Source organism: Mesoplodon densirostris, chromosome X (assembly GCF_025265405.1).
Source record: "Mesoplodon densirostris isolate mMesDen1 chromosome X, mMesDen1 primary haplotype, whole genome shotgun sequence".
In the NCBI taxonomy this organism is placed as follows: Eukaryota; Metazoa; Chordata; class Mammalia; order Artiodactyla; family Ziphiidae; genus Mesoplodon; species Mesoplodon densirostris.
Window position 1 is genome coordinate 116795027 of NC_082681.1, and position 27642 is coordinate 116822668.

Sequence of the window (27642 nt, forward strand, 5' to 3'; positions counted from 1 at the left end):
CCCTTTTCCAACATCATGAGATCAAAACACTAGAACGGAGAGGTAAAGAGAGGTTAAGGTCCAGTTAATTAACATCCTGCAGCAGTGACCTTGTCTGTCACGGGAGCAAGAGCAGCTCTACAGTGACGCTACTGACGCTCTTCTCTCACCTTTCCACTGCTGAGAGGGACACTTCAACAGACTAATGATGTCCAACTCCATCTTGTGGCATTCATTCCACTTGACAAACAGTTGTGCAATTTCAACTTATTTATGTAAAGATGCATACTTGAAAGCACAGAAAGGCAGTATAACCTATAGTCTACATATTTAAATTCATTTTATTCATTTTAATTATTCATGACTATAAGTTCACTTCAATGAACTGTAAGCTTGAAGAGCCCTGCCAATACTCCTAATTGAAAGCCAGCTGAAATTTCAAAAATAGGAAAATGCCATTTTCAAGCAAAATCCATTCATTTTCTTTGTTTGACTTACCGAGTATCTAACTTCCAAGTACTCCGATTTCTCTGGAACATCAGGTATCTCAAAAGCATAGCTCTTTTCCACTGCCTGGGTAAGTTGGTATTTAAAAATCATTAAGATAAAAAAACTTTTCACAAATTAAATTGACAAGCATTACATACACAACGCATGTCTCTGTATTTAATCATTATGGAACACAAAGGTAAATAAAGCCAAAAAAGTACCTTTTCCCCCTCTCAACCGGGACTAAAATAGCCAGTGACAAAATGTTAAAAAGACTCCTTTTGGACACTAGAGAACTTAGAAGTATTTGCATTCAAGAGAGGTAATAAAACATTAAAAATGTTTACAATGTCAATGCACTAAATTATTTGCTGTTTGATACTAAGCAACTCCATCTTGCTAGAAAAATTAATAATAAACATTATAATCATAGCTCACATGCACTGAGTGCTTGCTATGTACCAAGGATTGTTGTAATCACTAATCCCAATTAATTGACTTAACCCTTCCAACAGCTCTTGAAATAAGGCCCCATTTCTCAGGTGAAGAAACAGGCCCAGAGAAGTCACTCAGCACTTGTTCAAGGTCACAGACCAGGAAGTGGTAGGGCTAGGACTTAAAGCACAAGCAGTCTAGCTTGAGCACCTATGCTCTTCACCATTGCACCACATTGCTTCTAGAATTTTAGAGACCTGATCCATCAGCCACAAGTCAAAAAGCTCAAATAGTTCAGATGGTTAGCCTCATCTTCAGCAACTCAATCCTCCCTTTATTGCAATCACTGTTAATATAGCCAGTGTGCTGAGGAACTTACAGCCCCACAACTATGGCCAAAGGCATCAATATCTCACTAAAATGAAGATAACTGATCAATATGTATCACATGAATAGAAGAACTTTGTTCTATCAGAAATTGCATCATAGACCCTGACTTTTTAAAGATTTAACCTTCTGACCAAGACAACTTGGCAATAACCAACGTAAACAAGATCAGAACAGTTTCTTCTCCATCTCAGAATAAGAACACAAGCTATGCTTCAAGTACTGGAAGCAATTACTTTGCTAATGTTATCTTTTTATTCAAATTAATGAACATTATACACAGTTTAAAGAGAAAGAATAAATATTTTTATAAATCTAACATATTGGTTTTACATTGCTATGAAATTTCCATTCAATTAATTATAGCCACACAGAAGGCATTTTGCAAAAAGAAGATATGCAATAACTATTTGCTAAATCAGGCAATTAACAAACAACCAATATATAGACCTGAAAAAATTATCACCAAATACAAACCTTGGACTTGAATTTCATAATCTTACATTTTGCTGCTATTTTCTCGTCAAATTCATCATAAACATCCTTCATTGTAACTGGAGGTCCACTTTCTTTCCCTGTATTTAGATCAATTTTCTGCTTTCCCATGGAGAGGAGAGGGGAGGAGAGGGGAGGAGAAAAAGTATCTGTACATAAGATCTTTTCAACCACCAGAAACCCAAGCCTAAATCAACTTTCATCTTCAGGTGCTTAAACATTTAATAGAATAAGGTGAGTTCAAAGATACAAATGGACCCAAAAATGTACTAAATCCAACACCCAAGTCCTCCCAATGGCATCATAAAAGCCAGAGATAAAGTTGATCAATCCTACAAAATGGGAGAATAGTGTTGTAAATCTTGACCAAGACGCTTCACAGTTCAACTGAGATGGGGAACGGCTGGGACTGAGAGGGGAGTGTGGATGTTAAGTCCCAATAAAAAGAAGGAGCAAATTGAATTGACCTTGTTAAATGGCTGTGGAGGAAATAACAAAACCATGAAAACTGGGCCAAACGCCATGTCATATTTTAGAGTCATAAACTCCCAACCCCAATAATTATGGAAATGGGGAGTGGCGGGGGAAGACAGCATTATGTACTGAAACTCAGGCACTTTTACACTTTCTAACAAGTTGAAAAACAGATAGTGTTTCACCCCACTTCTCCCAATGTCTAATGGAGCTGCTGACAATCAGTGGTCACAAGGCAGGCAATAAGAAAGGTTGTAGATAATCCACAGCCCTGTCAAAGGACAGGGTTGGTGGCGGAAGACAGAATACACTTGGAATTAGAAGCTGTCTACTAAGGTTTACCGTTTCACGGGGAAGGAAGTAGAGCGTTCGTTCAATGTTTTTCACCATGACACAACAGCTCACATGGGTTTGGGCGAATTCGATCCAAACTTTGCCAAACAGAAACACCACACCTACAAGAATAAGGAAAAACCATGAGAAAATAAACTTTTCAATTATATCACATTAAAGGGACGATGTAAAAGCTCACTGCAAGTGTCCACACATTTATGCTTTGGTAAGTCATTTCTTACAGCAAATGTATCTGCTGCCCAATCCCAAAAACTAGTTCCTTTACTCAGTACCTATGCCATGACAATATCACACCAGTAAAACCTGTGACCACTGTGAGGACAGGGAACAGAATGATTCTCTAACTTGGTGGAAGCATTTTTCCCTAGAATTAGGGAGACATCCCAGGTAAATGGAGACAAACCTCAGTTATCAGGGAGACATCCCAGGCCTGAGTAGAAACACCCGGATAACTACTGAGACACCCTAGGTCAGTGTAGAAACCGCTGGGGAATTAGAGAGACATCCCGGCTCAATGTAGACAGACCTCGAAAACTAGGGAGACATCCTAGATCAGTGTAGGAGGAAAAAAAGGACATTTTCCCTAGAACCAGGATTACCCAGATTAAGAGAAACAAAAAAAGCAACTTATTTTCCAACAAATCTCGTATTTAAACCTCTTATGAGAACTCTGAAAATATAATACTAAATTCCTTTCTAGCTTGTACTTACCAACAAAAATTAACATTCATGTGTAAGGATAACTATGTATGGTATATCATTATTCTCCTGTATGTAAAATTGTGTTTTGGAAAAACATAATTCATCTCACATCTTATTCCATATAATAGTAAATATCTCCTAATAGGGCTAAACTATTATCTTCTATTTCACCCTTTCCACCTCACAGACTACTGAAGACATCTGGCTGGGTAGCATTTGTAATGTTCCTCCCTCTCCTATTTCAGTTTAACAAATGGGGTCTAGTATCCAAATCCTTTTGAGATCCCTAAGTAACGTAGACCACAAAGTGGTAAACCAAGCCTTTCTGGACATCAAGCCATTGTTCATGAAACATGGCCATCAAGAAAGGACTCCAGGGCTTCCCTGGTGGCGCAGTGGTTAAGAATCCACCTGCCAATGCAGGCGACACAGGTTTGAGTCCTGGTCCGGGAAGATCCCACATGCCGTGGAGCAAGTAAGCCCGGGCACCACAACTACTTTAACAAGGTCAATTCAATTTGCTCCTTCTTTTGAGCCTGCGCTCTAGAGCCCTCGAGCCACAACTACTGAAGCCCGTGTGCCACAACTACTAAAGCTTGCATGCCTAGAGTCTGTGCTCTGCAACAAGAGAAGCCACCGCAATGAGAAGCCCGCGCACCACAATGAAGAGTAGCCGCCATTCACTGCAACTAGAGAAAGACCGCGCGCAGCAACAAAGACCCAACTCAGCCAAAAATAAATAAATAAATTAATTAATTGATTGATTGATTTTAAAAAGAAAGGACTCCAGAGGGAATTCCCTGGCATCCCAGTGGTTAGGACTTCATGCTCTCACTGCTGAGGGCCTGGGTTCGATTCCTGATCCGGTAACTAAAATCCCACGTGGCCAAAAAAAAAGGACTCCAGAGATTTGAAAGTCAACCTAAGAGATGGTCACTGTGCAAAATCCTGGGCTCCATGAATAATTAGACAGCAGTAATGAACATAGCTGCTCTATAGGGCCACTTGCCTGAGGCACTTAGAAAATTCTGGCACATGCAAAGGCTACTGTTCACAAGGCCAATTACTCCAGTTTCACAAGATAGCTCATCAGTACTTCCTTCTGTCACTCGTTCTAGTAGAAATAAGACTATCTAAGAATTTTCATTTCTGCAGATGATTAAAATTCTTACAAGAGTTGTGTAATTTTCAGCTGGGGTAAAAGAGGCGGAGGGGGGAGATAGGGGAGAGGGGAGGGAGGACTGTGGGGATGATTAAAAAAGAAAAAAGTCACAGTAGCTCAGAAAATTAAAAGTCATCCTCACAACAGTTAGAGACGAAAAACCAAAATTCCATGCAAAGAAAAATAAAGACCCTAATATTGGATTCAAAGATTCAAATAGCTCATTTTACAGTCATACTAATATCACATTTCATGCAACACATTTGACACTGCTTATGCCTCATTTGCCACAAAAAGGATCATGGTAAACAAAGATTACATTCCCCTTAAAGTTACTAGCTGAAACCAGGTGCAGTCAGGATTATTCAACCTTGAAAAAGTCATAATGAAGACAGGATATCTTCCCATATGCAAAGAGTAAGATTCTTTTCATAATTATGGAGCATTCAGCAACAACTGACTTACTTAGAATCTGTAAGAAAGTGAGAAACAATAACAGGGTCTTTAGGAGTACTTCGTTTTTATTAGCAACATTGATTTCACCAAGGCTCAGTGATCATTACCTGCTATCACGATGAAACTGTTCAACCCTCTGAGATTATAGGACTCTTTTTTTTTAAGCCATCTTATTTAACCCGTTGGCATCAATCACAGAGGACACAACTTCAGAAGTACCACGGAACAGCAGAGTGGACTGCGAGTGAGAAGCCCTGAACTCTGCCACTGAGGAGCTGACCACTTTATCTTTTGGAGCCCCAGCTTCCTCTGCTTTAAGTGAGTAACTAGAGATGATGGTCTCTGAGGCCTTTTCCAGCACTAGAAACTCCCTTTTACCCTAGCAATCAGAAGACAGGCCAGTAACAGACTGGTACCTCTTTCAACTGCAAAATATTTCCCAATAGTGGTTTAAAAGGCCCATCCATGACTATGGTCAGTACCAGAATTCAACAATATATACCATAAATCGGTTGCTTTGCAAATATAGCTGTGTTTCAACATGCTTCAATCTTAACCTACAACATCCATTACTACAGATCAACACTAGTCAACAGAAATTTCTGTGATGACAGAATTCTTCCCTATCTGTGCTATCCGTGGATAGGGTAGCTACTAGACACATGTGGCTACTGAGCACTTGAAACGTGACTAGTGGCTGAGAAGCTGAACTTTAAATTTTATTTCATTTTAATTAATTTAAACTTAAAGAGTTGCATGTGGCCAGTGGCTACCACAGTAGACAGCACAGCTCTAGACCCCTGCCCTGCAAAATGATGCTGTTTTTTACTAAGAGTATCAACCAGTAAGCAATAATAGAAGAAATAAACTCATTTGCACACAGGAAAGAGAGAGGGTTGTTTCCTAAGGTTCGAATTTTTGGCAACTGACACCAGCAATCTGATGCTTTATATGTGGATTTATGGGAGGAAGACCATCCACTTTTGTGTTAGCCATTCTTAATCCACAATGCTACAAGGCTTCAAGAGGCAGACTTGGTAATAACAGCGAATGCAATGCTGATTCTCTGAAACCTTTCCTGTGCATCTACAGGACTGTCGCTATGCAGTTTATTTCAATGAACATTTACTGAACATCTACTATGTAAATGGCATCATCCTAGATACTGGAAATAAAAGGTCCCAGCCCTCCAGGAGTTTAAAGGTTTTGGGGGAAAAGACAACACAGAAGCAGATCTTTTCAAAATAATATGACAAATGCTGCAAACGGTTCGATGGGGGTCACAGAAAGGGCTCTTAGGCCAGTTTGGAGGATTAGGAAATTTGGGGAGACCACACTGGGGCTGAGCCAGGTGAGGTCATTCTAGGCAGACAAATACAGTGAGTAAAAGGATATGGTATAAAGAGCAGTAGGTACATACAGCAAACTATTTCTAGGACACAAAAGTCCTACACAGCAGGCAACAGAAGCCTTGCTAAGTAACTTGGACTGTAAGTCGCAGGCAGCAGCCACTGCGGATTTTCTCTAACGAGGAAATGATGTCCTGAGCAATCACTCAGGCTGCAGAGTGGAGGATGACAGCTGAGGGATCAGTTAGGAGGCTGGGTTCAGTAGCAGGAAGGGCTCAAGGGTGGGAGTTGCGAGGAGAGAGAGAAGACAGCTTGTCTAGTTTAGAAGGAGAAAACTAATAAGACTTGGTGAGGGAAGTGAGGAAAGGGGGGACTCAAGGCTGGCTCCCAGGTTTCTGGTTTTCATGGGACCATTAATCAAGTCAGGGAATAAAAGCCAGCCTGGAGCAGATACAGCAAAGCACAGGGAGTGGCACTAGAATGGGCAGGCCCACCACGTCACCCAAGTCCAGTGAGCACCAGCCATGTTGCTGTGCTGGGAGGTCACACGACACACACATGAAAATGGTGTCCCCTGAAGCTGTACGATGGGGCTGCCCTGGGTTTAATTTGCAAAGCCTCATGAAATCACACTTGCTGGCCCACCTTGCACCAGCGAGTTACAAGGCAGGCAAAGAGGCGAGAGGGTCTAACCAGATCATCTTGCCCTAGCTCAGGTAGATGAGATACCATTTCTAAGACTGCTTACATCTTTACCTCAGTAATGAACCCATGGCAGTTTGCTACTCAAGCGGCTCCGCAGGAGTTTCAACTCTTTGATAAGCGGAGCGTATTAATGCTGCTGCCCCCGCTCTGATGGCTAATACTCAGACTCCAGGAAATCACTCTGAAAAAATTCAGTTTGTATCTACCCTTACATCCAGAAATGGATCTGAATAAAGGCAACTGTTTAAGGGTGCATACTGTATTTTTTATGAATCTGACATGCCCTATCCTGCCCAGCCCCATAGTGAAGAAGTGCTCAAAGGAGCACAGAAGGAAACGAGAGCTTCCTGGCTCTTTGTGAGTCAGAATTCGTAGTATCAGCTCATTCGGAGGAGGACCTGGGAATTAGCCTGGATCCCTCCTTTCCGTTAACCCCCCACATCCATCCATCCATCCATCCGCCAACGAGTTCATGTCAAAGTACATGTTACAGGCATTCACTCCTCTCCTTCTCCACAGCTGCCACTAGTGCAAGTAACTAGCACACCTGCCATGGACGGACTGATCTCCAGGGCTTCCACACTCCCCGACTCCAGCCCTGGGCGCGCGCGCGCACACACACACACAGACTTTTCTCCGCATAAACCAGAGGGTTCCTGTTAAAATGTAAACCCAACCATGGGTCCACTCAACCCCCTCACCCCTGCACCCCGCACTGAAAATCCTCCACTGCTCTTAGAGTAAGACCTCAACTCCTTAATACGGCTTTTAAGGTCCTTTATCATCCGGCCTTTGCCTTCTCTCCGACCTGACTTTCAGCCAGTCTTTTCGCTTGATTACTCTGCTACAACCATGCAGGCCTCCTCCTTTCTCTCCCCAGGCCTCTGCACTTACGGGTTCCTCAGGCTGAAATACTCTCTCCTCGGCTCTGAATGTGCCTCAAATCTCAGCCCAACGGCCATTTCCTCAGACAGGCCTTCCCTGGCCATCCCCCAACTAACTGCCTTTACACCATTCATTAACTTACCTTATTTATTGCCTATCTCTCCCACCCCACTAGAACGTTAGCTCCACCAGGACAGGGAATTTGCCCAGCTTGTTCACCCCATCTTAGTGCCTGGCACAGGGCAGGTGTTCAAATTGCTGAAGGAACAAATTAAAGACTGATTCCACTTTAAGTAAAGTGCATTCCAATACGTTCAGATACATCGACGGTGAACTACAATACAAGCACACACTGCAAAACCACATATAACTGGTTTTCAGGATAAGCGCCTGTAAGGACTATTCACACCACAACTCCTCTCCATCCAGGTGGCTCACCCACTTTACAGTGAGTGAGTGTTGCTCTCTTACTATGTACGTACATGAGGGCAGAGCCTGTTCCAATTACAATCACTAAAACACTTCAGGGAAAGGTGCTATTCCATATTAAAGACATCCACGTACCGTATGTAACTGTATGATTACCTGGTTGGCTGTACGGATCTTCATAAGCATCCAGCCAATAAAACTGAAATACTTGTTCCTCATCTGCCCCTTTTACCAGTGGGAGGTGACTGGAATCCACTTGAACTTCCAGGGCTGAGAAACTGCTGTCATCTTCCTGATCAATGTCCCAGGAAGAGACATCTGGGAGAAAACTTGCTCTGCAAAAATCACATTTTCAAAATCCTTTCAAAATCCGATGGGATAATTGTAGCACTGCTTGTCAGAAAAGTCATAAAATGCTCTTACGAGTAGGATATGGTCCCTTTCCCAGGATCTGCCTCATGTTTCGTCCCCTCTGCTGGCTCCCTCTCTTGGTCGGAGGTCTTGGCACCCACAGGCTCCACAACCACCTCCTCCGTTTCCATGGGCTCATCAAAGTCGCCATCTTCAAAATCCATTGCCCCTGACTGCTCCTTGTCAACTGTACACAACGCAGGCTCCGGCTCTCCTGAGGGCGGCATCACACAATCCCATCACGTGCCGCTGCCAGGGGGCACAAAAGCTTCCCCTACGCTGCAACGGCAGCCTACCCCTTGCCCACATGCTATTTGCATTTCTCTTCAATCTCCAAATTGGATGTTTCCAACTTTTCCTGCTATGAATTCAAACCTTTCATGCTGAAACTGGCTATTGCAAGCCCTTCAAATTCCCCCCACTTCCTCCTTCACGGGGCCTCCATCTTTTGACAGCACTTTGCAACTGCTTTACACCCTTGCAATTCTGCTTGACAGCAGACTTACCAGCAAATCCAGCACATTTAAGAGGAGCAGGGGTTAATGAAGGCTGCTTCCTTGAGACCGGGGAAGTGGTTTTTCCTGAAGGAGCTGCCTGTCAATGTTTTTAAATGTTTAGTCAGTTAGACCTGCATACTAAAAATATGCATCTGTCCTACCCTGACCAGAGATAATGACAGTTCCCATTTATAAAACGATTTTCTGTTTTATTAATGTAACATCTTCAATTATTTTACTGTTACCTAGGTTTACAAGAAAACACACTTGTTTCCAGAAGGAAAATTATTGCATTTAGCACAGCTGTAATACCTATAATAAACACGTACTAGTTACTACAAAATTTACTATGAAAAAAACAGGCACATGCTATTTTTAAAATATATGAAACTATATAATATGAAACAGGAGTCCTAATTTAAAACAAAAGCAAGAACAAATTCAAAGGCATTTCGCTCAAACAGAAAAGCAACAAAATAAGTTTTAAGCAGTAATATAAATCAAGATTGAAGGTATTTCCACACACTATACCTTGGGGGTGTGTACAGAGAAAGGATTCAGTGAAGCTCCACTGGATCCTTTCTTCTTCGGTATTATTACAGGTGGTGGAGTTATTTGAGGTGTCTAAAAGGAGGGGAAAGACAGACATTCACTGCCATGCTTGGTTTACCATAAGACACAAAAAGTACGTTTCTTCCCCCAGTGAAGCCCAATGAACAAAGCACTTTTTTCCTTCCCTGCTCCCCCCACAGATCTATGTTCATGCAGTGAGGTTACTATAGCAACAATACCACAGACTCACTAGAAAACCAGAATAGATATTGAATCCACCCCTCATCAATTTTTTCTCTTTAAAACTTAACATACTTCTCCCTTACCCTTCCAGAATATTACATTTAAAAACTGTCAAGCTCAAACTACACAGTGTAGGTGTAAGTCATTTTAATCAAGGGTCACTTAGAAAGAAGCACATCTCTAAATGAGAGCTTAGTCTTGCTGTGAAACAGCCCAGTTGCAAATTCCAGTACAGATGAACCTGTCTGAGTTCTATCAGGGACAGCTCACTGACTCTTCCCTCAACCCCACTCGGAATTCAAGACGAGGATCTCACGACTGACTGTGCAGACTGACAGGCTTCAATCCATTTCGGGAACATACACGGCAGCAACTGAGCGCAAGCAGTGTGCCTTCCCAGAACTGACTCGTGTGGATTCTTACTACTTCAAACACAGCCCCACACAGCCCAATCTACACAATCACAGAGCCTAGAGTAGCTAGAAACTACTCACCTAAAATGGTGAAAAGAAACCAATTTGAAGGGCTTTGTTTTGGTTTGGGGGTTTGTTTGTTTTCTTTTGTTTTGTTTTTTGGTGGTGGTGTTGTCACTGGATTTTCTGTTTTGCATTCTAGCAATAGTCTGTTTTGTAAAATTACTGAATTGTTTCTTCAGCCCATGTCTCCTGAATATTTGACAACTCCTAGAGATTCACTTACCTCAGTGTTCAAATCCTGGAGAATATCACCTAGCAGATCATCCTTGGACAAGTCAACAGCTTTCTGGAAATTATAAAGGCAGAGAGAATGAGAAAGCCCTGCCCTTCATATTTCCACCCAGACCCCATGTCAGTGGAAGGAAGAACCCAGCCAGTCAGTCCTTGTCTCTTCTAACTCTGAGGGCTCCTCTACTATTCACAGATCTTAACCACCACGGGCCTAAACATAACTCCTACACCCCGAGCCCCCGCCCTCAATTTTCAGCTTCATTCCATAATCCTCCTGCTAATCACCAAAATAAACACACTCACTGTCAGTGCAGCTTTCTGGTTTAGTTTTCTCTTCTATCTCCAAGCCACAACCACTGAGGTGCCTCAATTCACCTAGAAATCTACATCCAGCTTAGTGACTGAGATTGGGAAAACATTACTCAAATATTTGAGTTCAAACATATTGGGACTTCCCTGGCAGTCCGGTGGTTAGGACTCAGCACTTTCACTGCCGTGGGTCCGGGTTCAATCCCTGGTCAGGGAACAAAGATCCCACAAGCCACGTGGCGTGGCCAAAAAAATTTAAAAATAAAATAAAGTAAAAATAAAAGCAACATTAAAAAAAACATACTGACCACCTATTAACTGTATAATCAAACATTAAATATAATCAAAGATCAAAGCCCAAGCTCAGGGCTTCCCTGGTGGCGCAGTGGTTGAGAGTCCGCCTGCCGATGCAGGGGACGCGGGTTCGTGCCCCGGTCTGGGAAGATCCCACACGCCGCAGAACAGCTGGGCCCGTGGGCCGTGGCCGCTGGGTCTGCGCGTCCGGAGCCTGTGCTCCGCAACGGGAGAGGCTACAACAGTGAGAGGCCCGCATACTGCAAAAAAAAAAAAAAAAAGACCAACTCATCTAGAACCAGGGGATTAGCCTAGCAGCCTTCATAAGATCATCTGTTTAGGGCCTCCCTGGTGGCGCAAGTGGTTGAGAGTCCGCCTGCCGATGCAGGGGATACGGGTTCGTGCCCCGGTCTGGGAGGATCCCATATGCCGCGGAGCGGCTGGGCCCGTGAGCCATGGCCGCTGAGCCTGCGCGTCCGGAGCCTGCGCGTCCGGAGCCTGTGCTCCGCAACGGGGGAGGCCACAACAGTGAGAGGCCCGCATACCGCAAAAAAAAAAAAGATCATCTGTTTAGAGCTATGGGGAATCTGACAGGAAAGGTGAACTATGAAGAAACAGGACTCTTTGCTTCACAAAGGAAGAGGCAAATATAAGAAAACCATGAGACGCACATCTGCGGTTTTCCTCCCAGCACTGGCAATGAACATTGACTTGATATTTTTCGGTTTTGTCACCATGGCCTTCTTGACATTCCTCTTGTCTTTGCTGCATGTTTTATCATTTTTTCCTGTTGGAAGAAAATTTCTTTAGAAACACGCACCAGCAAAAATCAAAATGGAAAACCAAAAGCCCAGTCACCTGCCCTCTCTATATGAGACTGTGACAAGAAAAATGTTAAAAATTCAAAATACAAAACTATGAGACTTTATGCAAGGTACACAGGAAAGAATCTTTAAAATGAGCTGAATTCAGGACAACTTGACTAAATGTTATTACAGAAACTGATGAAATGCCAGCCAAATATCACGATGAGTTAAGTGGGACTGTTTAATTGCTACTGTTAATGTAAATAAAAAGCTTTTTAAAAGGTGGGTGGGGTTTTTTTTTCCCCATAGAAATAAAAAGATCAAGCTCATCTGGTACCAGGGGATTAGGCTTTCAGTCTTCATGAGATCATTTTAGTGTGATACTGACTCTGACAGGAAAACTGAACTACGAAAAAACAAGATCACCAGTTACGATAAAGTAGCATCCTAGTTTCCATTTTATGAGGAACGCATGTCCTAGCAACACTAAACAGCACGGAGACATTTGTTCCATAAAGAACAACTTGTGCCATATGTTTTCTCTTCCAGGCATGTGGAAACCACCTGCAAACTCCTCTACTACTGTCAATTTTACTCTCGCCTTCTGACTCATCCCAGAGCAGCCTCCACCTACAAAAGACCTAGAATGAATAGTTAACATAGTGTGGTAGTGGCATATGAATACACAGATCAGATGAAACAGAATATGGAGTCTAGATAAAGACCAAATTACTTATGGAAATTTAGCATAAAACAAAGGTAACATCTCATATTACTGGGGAAAAGATGGACTTTTTAATAATTAGTGTTGGCTACCCATTTGTAAAGAAGTAAATCAGTATAAACACCAAGCAGATCACAGGTCAAAATTTTAAAAATGAAATTATACAAGTACTTTAATAAAAAAGGCAAATTCCTTGTAACCTGGATGTGGGGAAAGTCTTTCTATCTATGATTCAAAATCCATCTGCAAGAAAAAAAAAAAAGGATCGATAGATGCAATTATATCAGAAACAGGTATAAAGACAAAACAGAAGAAAAATTTTGCAATATGTTTTGCAGAGAAAAAACCAATTTCACTGATATTAAAAAAAAAGGCCAGTGGAATTCCCTGGCAGTCCATTGGTTAGGACTCCACGTTTCCACTGCAGGGACCCAGGTTCGATCCCCTGGTCAGGGAACTTAAGATCCCACAAACCGCATGCTATGGCCAGAAAAAAAAAGGCCAAAAACCCAAAGGGAATGTGGGCAATAAATACTAACATATGGTTCACATTAAAAAAATATATAGGGGCCTCCCTGGTGGCGCAGTGGTTGGGAGTCCGCCTACCGATGCAGGGGATACGGGTTCGTGCCCCGGTCTGGGAGGATCCCATATGCCGCGGAGCGGCTGGGCCCGTGAGCCATGGCCGCTGGGCCTGCGCATCCGAAGCCTGTGCTCCGCAACGGGAGAGGCCACGACAGTGAGAGGCCCGCATACCGCAAAAAGAAAAAAAAATATATATATATATATAGGGCTTCTCTGGTGGTGCAGTGGTTAAGAATCTGCCTGACAATGCAGGGGACCTGGGTTTGAGCCCTGGTCTAGGAAGATCCCACATGCCGCGGAGCAACTAAGCCCGTGCACCACAACTACTGAGCCTATGCTCTAGAGCCCGCATGCCACAACTACTGAAGCCTGCGCGCCTAGAGCCCGTGCTACACAAAAAGAGAAGCCACTGCAATGAGAAGCCCACGCGCTGCAATGAAGAGTAGCCCCCGCTCGCTGCAACTAGAGAACAGCCCGCGTGCAGCAATGAAGACCCAACGCAGCCAAAAAAATAAAATAAAATATATAAACAGCTATTAAGTTTTATGAAAAGATACCCAACTTCATACGTAAAAGAAATGCAGATGAAAACCACACGAAGATGTCATTTCTTGCATATCAGAGTGGCAAAAATTCGAAAGCTTGACAACACATTCTCACCACATTCTGTTGGTGAGGCCATGGTGTCCAAATGGACACTCAAATGTTGTTCATGGGAGAGTAAAATGGGACAACTCCAATGGAGAAGAATTTGGCAATATCTCATGAAACTTCATGTGCATGTACTCTCTGAGCCAGCAATCCCACCTCTAGGAATTTTCCCTGAGGAAAATACCATATGCACAGTTATTCAATGTGGTATTATCTGCAAGAGCTAATTACTGAAAATCTAAATGTTCATTCAAGAAAACCACATGAATAAACCCTGGTACATCCATACAATGGAATACTATGCAGCTATATAGAAATGAGCAAGAAAGAAAGCCCTCGATGTGCTGGTATGCAGTGATTTTCAGGCTATCTTTTTTTTTTTAAACATTTCAGAATTTTCATTTTTTTCTGCATTATCAATACAGTTTTATTTCTTTTTTGTTTTCCTTTTTTAATTGAAGTATAGTTGATTTAGGATATCTTCTTAAGTGAAAAAATGCCAAGTACAAAAGTGTCTATAGAAAATATCCTTTGTGTAAGAAAGGAAATAAAAATACATACACATAAGTCCATTCCTCGGCATATGCCCAAAAGAATTAAAAACAAGCGTTCAAACAAAAACTGGTACACAAAAGTTCATAGCAGCACTGGTCACAATAACCAAAAGATGGAAACAACCCAAATGCACTACAACTAATAAGTGAATAAAAAAAATGTGGTCTATCCTTGCAATCTAATAGTATTCAGCCCTAAAAAGGAATGAAGTACTTGATTCATGCTACAACATGAACGAACCTTGAAAACACTATGCTAAATAAAACAGGTCAGACACAAATGTTCACATAATTGCATGATTCCAACTGTATGAAATATTCAAAATAGGAAATCCAGAGACAGAAAGCGATTAGCAGTTGCCAGGGGCTGAGGGAAGGAAGACTGGGGAATGACTGCTTAATGGGTTTCCATCTGGGGTGAAAGGATGTTCTGCAACTAGATAATGGTCATGGCTGCAAACACCGTTAATGCACTAAATGTCACAGATGATAAATTTTCTGTTATGTACTTTTCATGTGCCTAAGACTATGAAAAGATTTGTAGCACATTTGTGAAAAACATAAGACAGGGGAATTTAATTTTTTAAAGAGATCATTTGGAGCAGTTTGAAAAGAGAATATAGGCAATGGTCAAAATGTTTAGTAAACAAAATTCAGGTCCTAATAAAGAGTATCAAAAGAGAACGTCAACAGAGGTTTGACTAGCAAGGAAGGCTTCACTAAGGGGCTTTAATCTCACCATTGTAGGTTAGCAGGAATTAGATAGGACAACAGGAAACAGAGAAAGAACAGGAGCCAACATTTGAGATGAAATTCTTCCACAGTTTTAGGGCTTCTGTTTTGTTTTTTTTTTCTTTCTTTCCGTTTTTTTTCTTTTCTTTTTTTTTTTTTTTGGCCACGCCACGCAACATGCGGGATCTTAGTTCCCCGAGTAGGGATCGAACCCATGCCCCCTGAAATGGAAGCATGGAGTCTTAACTGGACCGCCAGGGAAGTTCCCAATTTGATTTGTTTTATTCCTTTTCCCACTGATTTTTCTTCATTGGGATTTAGTTGATGTTTTTCTGTCTCTGTTTGAAAACAACATGCCAGGGACTGGATCTACACCAAAAAGAGTTGACCTTTTACTCCCAGGCAAAACTCTACGATTTCTTCTAAGTGTTTAAAGTGGATGTGGAATTCCATTTCCATTCTGAAGAACTTGGGACCTTACTGGGCTCCTTGGGAAGGACACTGAAACAGCAGCGACTTGTGGGTAAATGGTGACAAAGCATGGAATAGATTTCTAAGACTAGTTTTCCTTCAGAATGTCAAGTCATTCTCTCCACTGACGTATTAGTGGGAAACGATAACATAATGATTACAGATACAGAGATGGTTCATTTATTCAATAAATGCTGCACATTTTCTTTGCACTTGCTATTGTGATCAGCACTGAGATGATCAGGACGTGGGTCCTTTCCTCGAGAACCTCCCTGTCCAGTCCAATCTCCTAATTTACAGCTGACAAAACTAATGTCCAGATAGGTGATGGGACTCATTCAAGATGATATAATTAACAACAACGCCAGAAACTAACACAAACCTCCTCACTTCAGGGAGGTGAAAAATCACATGGGCTCACTTCATCCTCTTCTTCGTGGACTCATAAAAAGTAGGAATAACACAATTAGCCACACTACTATCTAATGGTCGGTACCAGTGTGTAGCGTTCCTACATGACACAGGTTGGCAGAAACCAGGAAGATGATCCACATAATTTAACTAATGAATGAACAAATAACATCCCACATGAAAAAAACATATACAACCTTATTTTTTTGTAAAAGGGAACACAGGAAGGATAATTAGAAACTAATAAAAATGGTTACCTATGGAGACGGGGAGAAATGAAGTAGAAAGCAGAGGTGAGAGTAAAAGTTATCTAGTCTATTTCTTGAATATCATTTTGATTTTTTAGCCATAAAAATGTTTTACAATAGTCAAAAACTAAAATTAAAACAAAAGGAAAAAAAGGATATTTTTAAAAGCCTAAATTCAAATAAAATCAAAAACAAATGAACCTGTGGAGTAAACTGATACTACAGCACACAGAAAACAATTACTTCATATGCTTCTAAACACAATACCGTCACCACACACCCTCAGCAGGATATATGCCAAGAACAAATAAAACTGCAAAGAGGACTTCCCTGGTGGTCCAGTGGTTAAGACTCTGTGACTCCACTGCAGGGGGCACGGGTTCAATCCCTGGCGGGGGAAGTTCCCCATACCATGCAGTGTGGCAAAAAAAAATTTTTTTAAACTGCAAAGAAATTATAAACCTTACTTAGAAGGGTTGTTGCTAGAGGTATGGGTTTAGTACTTCTAAAATTCCCAAAATTATTCTGAGTATATTTTAGAAGACAAGGTTTTCCCTGAGGGTGAAGCTAAATACAACTATAGATTGGGAAAATGAAATACCCTGTGGTTTTACACTTGAATCGAATGTATCAGTATGAATTCACAGCATACATGTATATATAATCTCCTAGCTCTGTTCACTGAAAGGGCCTAGAAACCATTACATCCCAGTAGCAATGAGCACATCCCTCCCCCAGATCTGCTACCATTCTCTACTAAAAGGAACCATGATTCTTGGGAGAAATGGTTGATTCCAGGTCTAGGACAGGAATCACCCAAGGAGAACCTGGAACATCTTGTTGGCCCAGAAAGCAAGGAAATGCTCAAAGACTGATGAGACCATGTCCAAAGGACAGAAGAGCCAGCTCAAAGGGTCTCCCACTGCCAAATTTGTGGTAATTTCCACATCAAACAGGAAAACGATGATAATGGATACTGAACTGTAACAGCACTTTTATTTAAATCCATGAGTTTGAAATGCTAATTTAAAAAAGGAGAGGGCCTCCCTGGTGGCGCAAGTGGTTAAGAGTCCGCCTGCCGATGCAGGGGATACGGGTTCGTGCCCCGGTCTGGGAGGATCCCATATGCCGCGGAGCGGCTGGGCCCGTGAGCCATGGCCGCTGGGCCTGCACATCCGGAGCCTGTGCTCCGCAACGGGAGAGGCCACAACAGTGAGAGGCCCACATACCGCAAAAAGAAAAAAAAGAAAAATAAAAAAAAATAAAAAAGGAGAGTAAGGGGAATTCCCTGGCAGTCCAGTGGTTACGACTCGGCGCTCTCACTGCCGGGCCGGGTTCAATCACTGGTTGGGAAACTAAGATCCCACAAGCTGCACGGCATGGCCAAAAAAAAAAAAAAACGGGTAAGGATCATCAGTAAAGGCTGAAAGCACTGGGTAAAAGTTGGTGGGAAAAAGGGATATACACACACTGTTTCAAATTATCACTCCTATTTCCATTAATTACAAAGGTGGAAAGGTAGCTTCACAAGGAAGAGATCTGACAAACATTATCTTAAACCAAGAGATCAAACTTCTTTTCACCAGTAATGGGACAAACTGACGTTATGTGTCCCTGATATGAGTGGCAAGGACACAAGTTCAACTAAATTTTATTTCTGTCAAAATATTTAACCTGACTCTAAGCACAAAAAAACAATCAGGCAAATCCCAGGTTGTGGGACATTCAACAAAACAACCAGCCTGGTCTTTTTTTTTGGCCACACAACACGGCTTGCCAGGATCTTAGTTCCCCGACCAGGGATCGAACCCACACCCTCGGCAGTGAAAGCACGGAGTCCTAACCACTGGACCCCCAGGGAATTCCCCGGTCCCTTTAAAAATGTCCATGTCATGAAAGACACTGGGCCAGAGGGGGAGGAAGGAGGGATGGTGCTCCTCTACATTAAATAAGACTAAAGAGACATGAAAAGCCAAGTGGACACTGCATTTTTCAAAACAGTTATAAAAGACATTATTGGGCTAACTGGGGAAATCTTAATATGGACAAAATCTTAGATAATATCCTGAGAATGGTACTGTGACTAAAAAGACAAGAACCCTTGTTCTTAGGAGATCACCACTGAAGCATGTCTACAACTTACCTTCAATAAATTCACCAAAAACAAAGTCTGCATGTATGTGTCTGGGAAAGGGGAAGACGGACAAAGTAAACAAATGTCGTAAAATGTTAATAATCTACAAATTAAGATGCAGACTTTCTGAAAAGGGTAAAGAGAGCACAGATTTTAGGCTTTGTGGCCACACACGTCTCTTAAGCTGTTGCATATTCTTCTTTGAATTTTTCTTTTCTTTTTTTACACACACTTTAAAAATGTAAAAGCCATTCTTAGCTTGAGAGCTATATAGTAACAGGTATGATTTCCTTCTGGGGTAATGAAATTGATTGTGGTGATGGCTGTACTACTGTAACCATACTGAAAGCCACTGAAATGTTCACTTTAAATAGGGGAATTGTATGGTATGTTAATTATGTCTCAATAAAGCTGTTCAAAAATAAACCGGCCGTAAGTGGGCCATAAACAAACTGGCCGTAAGTGGGCCACAGAGTGCTGACCAGTGATCTACCACTTGGTGGTAATAATGAACTAAACCAAAAAAACAAATACTGAAGGGAATTTTCCCCTCTCATTTTACAGGAACTAAATCAGGCTTGTTTACTCAAAAAAATTTTTTTGCCAATGACTGTGTAGCTAAGAAAATATGACACATACATTCATATCATTTTAAATTTCAATTAAACAAAGCAAGTTGACAGAAGTTCTAAACCTTGTTATTGTACTGTACTTCTATCAAAGAGCTAAAATTCTAAGTATGTCACTTCAGTAGGAATGAAAAGACATCAATTCTTGCAGCCCTCAAAATTAGCAAGTCTAAAATGACCACCGGGCTAAAAGTTCCAAAATAAGTAAGACTAAACTCTTTGGATAACAGAGACATGACACCTCATTTCCTGGTTGTTTACGCTTTTTGCATTTAATTTTCTACATAACTACGCTTCTTTCAACATTAGAACATTTTCTATACTGAAAAACAATTGTGGTAGGTCCTTCGTCCTTAAAGAAACTGTGTCAAAGTACCAAGTCATCTGAAATTTTAGACAATTCTGTGTATCTCAAAATGCAGATACCTTTCTCATGGGAATCAAGGGCATGATCTTCAAGGTCATCATCAAAAATCTCTCGGCCATCCTCCACATAGCCAATACCATCTGCAGGAACAAAATTTAATATCGGGATCAAATTCCTAAAATTGGCCAATAATATTTTAGCCATGACAAAAAGATTTTAAAAAACCCTTTTATACCCACTCAGAGGTTCTCCTGGCCCAGGCTATTTTTAAATGCAGCAGAATCCTGTTCAACCAGAAGTCAGATGAAACACAGCACCCACACAGGTTTTCTGAGTCAAAACCAAAGGATATACAGTTGACCCTTGAACAACCTGGGGGATAATCCACACATAACTTACAGTCAGCCATCAGGATCCACAGTTCTTCCAAATCTGCGGATTCAACCAACCACGGACCATGTAGTACTGTAGTATTTACTACTGAAAAATATCCACATACAAGTGGACCCAAGCAGTTCAAACCCATATTGTTGAAGGATCAACTGTATACTATGCCTATTTAGGTGAACTAAGGTAATCATTTGGCCCATAGGATCATAGTTTGCCACAGGGCTTCCCTGGTGGCGCAGTGGTGGAGAGTCCGCCTGCCAATGCAGGGGACACGGGTTCGTGCCCCGGTCCGGGAGGATCCCACATGCCGCGGAGCGGCTGGGCCCGTGAGCCGTGGCCGCTGAGCCTGCGCGTCCGGAGCCTGTGCTACGCAACGAAGAGAGGCCACAGCAGTGAGAGGCCCGCGTACCGGGAAAAAAAAAAAGTCTGCCACAATAGGATGCTTTACAGTACTTCTACTCTACCAGAAGAATAAAGAGTAAAAGAATCAAGATCACCAGAAGTCAGGCTTCCCTGGTGGTGCAGTGGTTAAGAATCCGCCTGCCAACGCAGGAGACACGAGTTCGATCCCTGGTGTGGGAAGATCCCATGTGCCGCAGAGCAACTAAGCCCGTGCGCCACAACTACTGAGCCTGGAACGCTGGCAATATAGCTGAGTTCCATTACAGAAGTAGGAACAAAAATATAGTGGCAGGCACGGTCTACACCCCCCCTCCCTCCGCTCCGCGGTCAGCACTGACACGCCCAAGAAGTCAAGTCCCACAAACAGGAACCATCGAGCTTTCCATAAGGGCTGTAAGAACATGGGGACCAGCCTCTGCCCGGGGCCCCTGCCGAAGCTACTCTTCACAAGTACAGTCTCCTGTAATCCTCACAGCCATTCTGTGAGATAGTTTTCCTACGCCCCATCACATGGGGATAGCCCACAGGTTCCTTCCAATTCCTACAGTCATTTCCTGGAGGATTTATACTATAGCCTGAGGTATGTGCCTGGCTTCTCCAAAATGTCCCTCAATAAACTTCCTATTGTTCTGATTCCACACCCTCAAATCATGCATTTGAGGAAAACCCAAACCAAAGGTATGACCTTAAGTTAGCGCCTTACATGTGCACAAGCAAAGCAGCAACTCCACCGAGTGAGAAGCTACGAAAAGCAAATGATACAGTGCCTGGCAGGCGGTTTCTTCCCACATACCATCATCCACGATCCAGTCGTCATCCTGGCGGGCCTGGACCAGCTTCGAGTACTGTTCCTCATCAACTTCTTCATAAACACTTGTGAAGTCCTCTACCTGCCATCGTACAAGTTTGAGAAAGCTTCAAGTGGAGTGAAAGTGTTAAACAATCCTGATGAAACAATTGTCAAATTCAAAGTGGAATGGCAGCCTGAACGAGTAGCTACAACCAAATCTGAGTTCTGACATTCAACACCACTGCAGGAGTTTCCTTAAATAGACATCGATTAACTTAGTATTCCGTTTAGGTGGGTGTTAACATAAGATATTAAATGATTCCATTAGCATAATACACTTGTCACACCAGCAATTACTCATCCACTTCATAAAAAACAAACTGAAGTATAGCCAATTCTTCATTAGCTGCTTTGGGGATTAGTCACTTGTAATTTTGAGACTGGTTTCTCCTGTACTTGGCAAACCTGTAAGACATGCCACCTCCCTCTCCACTAGCTGATGGTGCCCCACAAATAGACAATAATCTTAATAAGTGTTCAACCAACCAAATGTAATTCAAAAGGAAAATCTTCCCAATCCATCCCCCTCCAAAAATCAGTAAAACACACACTATATTCTACGGGTACACTAGGAATGGTTTTTGAGTGATCCCTATTTGTATTACCACCGATTCCCCACCATTTTCAGGTCTTAAAAACTGAGGGCAAGTGCAGAGAGAATGGCAAGGCCTGCAATCACACGGGCTGCCTGACCGCCAGAAGGCCAGAACACCACAAACTACTGGCCTGAACAGAGCAGACCACCTCAGCACAGTTAAAGCAACAGACAGCATAGATGCACACCACTGCAGTGAGAATCTGGCGGGCTCCCATCTCCCAGATGAGAATTTGGTGGGCTGGTTAGCAAGAACTTAAAGATACCTCATTAAAAACTCCCCCTTCTCTTGAGAGTTCTGCCTTTTCAAGTGGGGACTGGAGGAAACGACCAACTCCATCTGAAGAGCTAAGACTCTAGGAAAAAACACCTGGACACAGAGCTTTGAGAGCCTGATGGGTAGAGTTGACTGGATTTCTGCCACACCTACCGGGCTTACAGTAATTACAGGATTAAGCTTAGTTTTTACCTCCGGTTTAATCTACTGGACAGGGATCACTGGCAAACACTGATCTGGCCTTTGATCATTTGGTGACAGAAATTACCCGCCCTACCAAATTAAGTTTTTTGACAACCCAAACACAAACTAGTCTAATTAAAATGACTGTACTGACCAACTTTCCTTTTGAGGGGAGAGGGAACTGGCAAGGTTAGCTTTGTTGGCTTAAGTCTATTATGCATGCTGTGTCTCTCGTTTAAGCAACTCATTTATATACTATCAAAAGACACCGGAAAACTATTTTTAAAAACCATTTTGAGTTAAAAAGTCATTTTGACTCAATCTCTAAAAACACTGCTACTGCTCAGCTTGAACTCTTAGAGCCATGCCATTAACATCAGTGATTAATGGGAAATCAGTCACATTGTGTCAACATCTGAAATGCCCCACAGAACTCCTTTATAGAAGTACCTACATTAAAAATGCTTTACTCTTGCTTTACCGTAATCCTTTTAGCAACCCTTTATGATCTGGTTGACTTCCTTAACTTGAATGAATGGTGCCAAATGACAAAAATCCTCTTCTACTTGCTTACTAGCCCAATACAGAATAGGCCATGGCTAAACAGGCACATTCTGAAGCCAGGCTGCCTGTGTTCCAATCACGGCTCTGCCACTGTGACCTCAGATACCTCCCATGAGAAATGCTGTTAATCATAGTATCTAACTTTATACGGTATTGGAAGGATTAAATAAATGAACATATTTGTAAAAGCACTTAGAACAGTGTTAGCTGAAAAACTGCATTAGTTGCTATTGTTGTTGTTATTATTATTTTCTCATATTAATCACTTTCCAGCCCTGAGGCAGTTAAGATCCTCAGGGAGTGCCCTCAATGTGAAGCTAGACAATGTTGTGCAGATGGCAGCCACTCTGCTTTTCTACCTGCAGGGCATCGACAGTGGGTAGAGGAAAAGAGCCAAAAGGGCATCACATTCAATCCTACACGCAGGACACAGCAGAGGGAAGGTCTAAGTCCCTACCGCGCTCCCCTTGCATATGAGACTAGGAACAACAATTCTCTCCAAGGAGCAGCAGTGCTCGGCTAGACTGCTCAATACCTTATGAGTAAAGTAAAAGCATCTCTAAGTTTCCTCAACGAAGCCATGGAACTTAGCACAGATGCAGTGTGCTTACTAATTTCAAAAGCATTTGTAAGGTGCCTCATAGGAACTTTAAGAGTTGAGTAGTCTCCCATAACCTGTAAATCTACCTCATGCCCATATGTTTGATATTAAGAAATTACTATTATAGGAAGCTTGAAATATATGCATATTTCTAATCAGTGACAAGGGTGACGTAAAATTATCTGCAGGCTATGAATTAGATGAAGCACAGGAGCAAAAGCCCATAAAAATGGTTACTTACTTCATATTTATACTTCTCACCAGCTTTAGCCCTTTTCAGTCTTTCCAGAGCTTCCTGTCGCCCTTTCTTTGATTTCTTCTCTCTCCGGGATCGGGAAGCTACAAAACTCCCTGAATCTGACACAGCTGAAAAGAAGCCAAATTTACATGAGATGTACAAAATTGTCAGCCATCTTCCCTCAAAAACAAAGCAACAGTTTTTAGCCAATAGTAATATACAAGTTTAATGTTATACAAATGGATTCTTTTTATAATGGAAATAATTCATAAGCTCAGGGCTGAATCTGCAGCTACTGTGGCTCTTCAGAAATTTCCAGCTGAAGCAACTGTTATTTTTTTCCTCCAAAAAAAGAAAAATTCCAAATTCAACTGATATCCCCTGGAGACACTAAAGGGAGCTCAGCCGTTAGTCCACAACCTTTCCCAGGGAAATGGCAGGCCGTTAAAGTGGTTATAAAAGGGACAATTCATTTTGTATTCTGTTAATCAACATTTGAAAGGATTTGAGGAGCACCTGCTCTTTGCAAAGTACCAGGCGCTCTGAGAGACACAAAGATAAGAAAGACAGGGCCCACAGACACAGAATTTACAATCTGACCTGGGAGGTACCTGGCAGACCTCGGAGATACTGTGGGTTCAGTTCCAGACCAAGACCCATAAAGTGAATATCGCAATAAAGTCAGTCACACGAATTTTGTTTTTTTGGTTTCCCAGGGCATATAAGGGTTATGTTTACACTATACGGTAGTCTATTAAGTATGCAAAAGCATTACGTCTTTAAAAATACTTTACTGGTAAAAACGTTAACCATCATCTGAGCCTTCGGTGAGTTGTAGTAACATCCAAGATCCCTGATTACAGATCACCATAGCAAATATAATAATGAAAAATTTGAGGGCCTCCCTGGTGGCGCAGTGGTTAAGAGTCCGCCTGCCGATGCAGGGGATACGGGTTCGTGCCCCGGTCTGGGAGGATCCCATATGCCGCGGAGCGGCTGGGCCCGTGAGCCATGGCCGCTGGGCCTGCGCATCCGGAGCCTGTGCTCTGCAACGGGAGAGGCCACAACAGTGAGAGGCCCGCATACCGCAAAAAAAAAAAAAAAAAAAAAAAAAAAAAAAAAATTGAAATGTGAGAATTACCAAAATAATGTTAACACAGGGACATGAAGTAATAAGCAAAGGCTGTTGGGAAAATGGCGCCAACAGACTTGCCCGATGCAGGGATGCCACAATCTTCAATTTGTAAAAAAAAAAAAAATGCAGTATCTGTGAAGCACAATAAAGTGAGATATGCCTGTAAGTAGCAACTAACTCTAAAACAATTTTTAGAAGTAACACATGCCCTAATAGAGGTACAGATAAAGTGTCTGGAATTCCAAAGGAAGGATAAATTGGGGGTTGGGAGAATTTAACAAAGGTGGCTCTGAGGAGATTCTTGATTCCACCAATGATTTCCAGGCCTCATGCAGTTGGTTACGACATTAGAGGATGAGGTGAAAGATTACAAAGATTAAAATGTGTTTTGTGGAAAATTACTGAAGTACCAGTGAGCCTCAGTGGTCAGTCATTCAACTTTTGAATTACTCACACTTTGGGTCATCATAAACTGACCACCTCACACACGTACTGAAAAGATTTCATCCACAGAAGGAAGACTTTCATATACCAGCTGATGAATACGCAAGCCAAGCAAGACAGTGCCGCCTGCCAGCGATGAGTTGAGGCTCAGCACGACTGCCACCTATGTCTGTGAAATTGAGTACTGTATTGTATTTGGTGCTAATTATTTTATAAAAAATAGTAAGCACAGAAAAGGAGAAGTATTGATAACAGGCATCCTAAAAGCTCCAACCCCCCGGAACATTCATAACAACATTCAGCTGTTTGACTAAGTGTGTGAAATAGAAGATGCAATTTACAGAACATGTACCAAGTGCTGGCAATAAACTTGAAAACTGTATCTTAAAGGTGAGGCATAATTAGAGAATTTTTTTTCTAGCTTTCTGGAAATGGAATCTCTCTTTATAACATCTCAGCCTACTGTGTGACTTTCACATTTGACTTTTAAATCCATTTTCAGAAAGGCATTAAGGAATGCAGGTACTTAATGATGACAGCCACAAAATCTTGGGTGTCACTCAAATGATTTCAAAAAATCGTGAGCAGGCCTACACGAAAAGGTTTTGGAGATTATGGAACATGACCACTGAGAGTGAAAAGGTGGCCTCAGTGTATTCCCTTCAAGACTCCCTTGACTCCTTTGTCAGATTATCCTGACAAAATCCATAGGTTTTCAAAAAGACGTATTCTACAGGCAACGATGTGCCACTCTAAGGGTTTGGGGTACAATTACAAATAGGACAGAGTTGTCGGTCCTCAAGGGGCTCCCAGTCAAGGAAAGCAAAAAGACCTGAGGCTCCCACCATCATATAAAGATGGTGCCATATTAGAGGTAGGAAGCCAGTATTGAGGAAATGTAGAAAAGAGAGCCATTAATTTTGCCTGGGAAATCAGAGAAGGCTTCACAGGGGAGGTTTCCAACATAGAAAGAGTAGAATTTCACTATCAGAGTACAGGGTAACAAGGGGGCACAAGCAAAAGAGAAGGCATGAGCCAAATTACAAAGGGATGAAAATGCAAGGTGTATTCAGAAACCGAGAGGAAGTCAAGGTGGAAGGTAAGCTGGACATGAGAGCATAGAGTGAGTGGGAGAACAGGAGATTAGGAAGAAGCAGCACAACCAGGCTCTGCCACTTACTGGGTGACATGAGACAACTGGGTGACATGAGACAACCAGTTAACCTCTCTGAGCTACAGTGACCAGGTGTCTTGTTGTTTTTTAAGCTGCCCAGCATCAGAATCTGTGAAGTCCCCCCTCCCTTATGCCCTTGCAGCTAGGGCATGGGCATATAAAATAGACCCTCCAATTATGAACACCTGCTCAGACTTTAAATCACAAGCTAGTGTGACAAGGAAAGGGGGACGGCTAATGGAAGATTCGAGAGGAAGCAACAGCTACAGGAGGATTGAGTACCTGGAACAACAGTGCCAGCAATGCTCCAAGGTACTTGAAGGCTCTAACTTCAAGTACTTGACCATGGTTGGCAACAAGCTCCTCAATGGACCAGTTTTGTGGCATGATTTTAACCACTGTTCCTAGCTAAGCTGCCCCCCAACTGGCTCTCCGGAGTTTGTGAACACCACAATATCCTTCAGATAAATTCCTTTTCGGTTTAAATCAACTAGAGTTAGTTCCTGTAGCCTACACCTAAGGACTCTAATGCAGAGCCTCAGGGTCCTCATATGTGAAATGGGGATAATCATGTCTGCTTCATAAAGTTGTTAAGGATTAAATGAAGATGCTTGGCTTACTTTGTACTCAGCAATACAGGAGCTCACTTAATATGCGTGCGTGTGTGTGTGTGTGTGTGTGTGTACAGATGCAGGGTAGTCACACACATATGCCAACACCCCACATTTAGCACTAACATGGTCTAGCTTCTAGAAAACAAAAATAAAGCAAAGCCGTTTTCTCAGGGAAGCCCCAATATAGCACTGCATATAATTACATGTTTACCATCTCAATTCCATGAAGACAAAAACCATGTCCAGCTTACCTACCACTGTAACACCAGAGCCTGATAGAATGCCTATACCTCGTAGGTACATAATGAATATTTGCTGAATGAACCACTGTACCTGCTTTTTTTAATCATTAAACTCTCCCCTATCCATTTCCATATACAGTAACAGCTATAGACCTTTCAACTTTTCACAGCCACCCCGTCTTCTAATACTTAAGGAGAAAAAAGGCCTAAATTTTCCTTTATGGAATATGTCTCCAATGCTTCAAGTAGGTAAGTTAGCAAAAAAAAAAAAAAAGAAAGAAAAAAGAAAAAAGAATAAGCCTGAAAA

The 27642-nt window shown here is 42.1% G+C and overlaps 1 protein-coding gene across 2 annotated transcripts in view; it reads right to left on the reverse strand.

Moving 5' to 3' along the window:
* Positions 1-27642, reverse strand: part of POLA1 (DNA polymerase alpha 1, catalytic subunit) — a 300188-nt gene that overhangs the window by 271080 nt on the left and 1466 nt on the right. For both annotated transcript variants that reach the window (XM_060087247.1, XM_060087248.1), the window contains exons 2-13: positions 23730-23854; positions 21212-21308; positions 19686-19766; positions 11986-12101; positions 10704-10766; positions 9741-9833; positions 9219-9306; positions 8725-8926; positions 8458-8636; positions 2602-2714; positions 1768-1884; positions 478-552 (exon numbers count right to left, since the gene is read on the reverse strand). In XM_060087247.1, the coding sequence (XP_059943230.1) occupies positions 478-552; positions 1768-1884; positions 2602-2714; positions 8458-8636; positions 8725-8926; positions 9219-9306; positions 9741-9833; positions 10704-10766; positions 11986-12101; positions 19686-19766; positions 21212-21308; positions 23730-23854 (1349 nt within the window). The remainder of the gene's footprint in view (positions 1-477; positions 553-1767; positions 1885-2601; positions 2715-8457; positions 8637-8724; positions 8927-9218; positions 9307-9740; positions 9834-10703; positions 10767-11985; positions 12102-19685; positions 19767-21211; positions 21309-23729; positions 23855-27642) is intronic.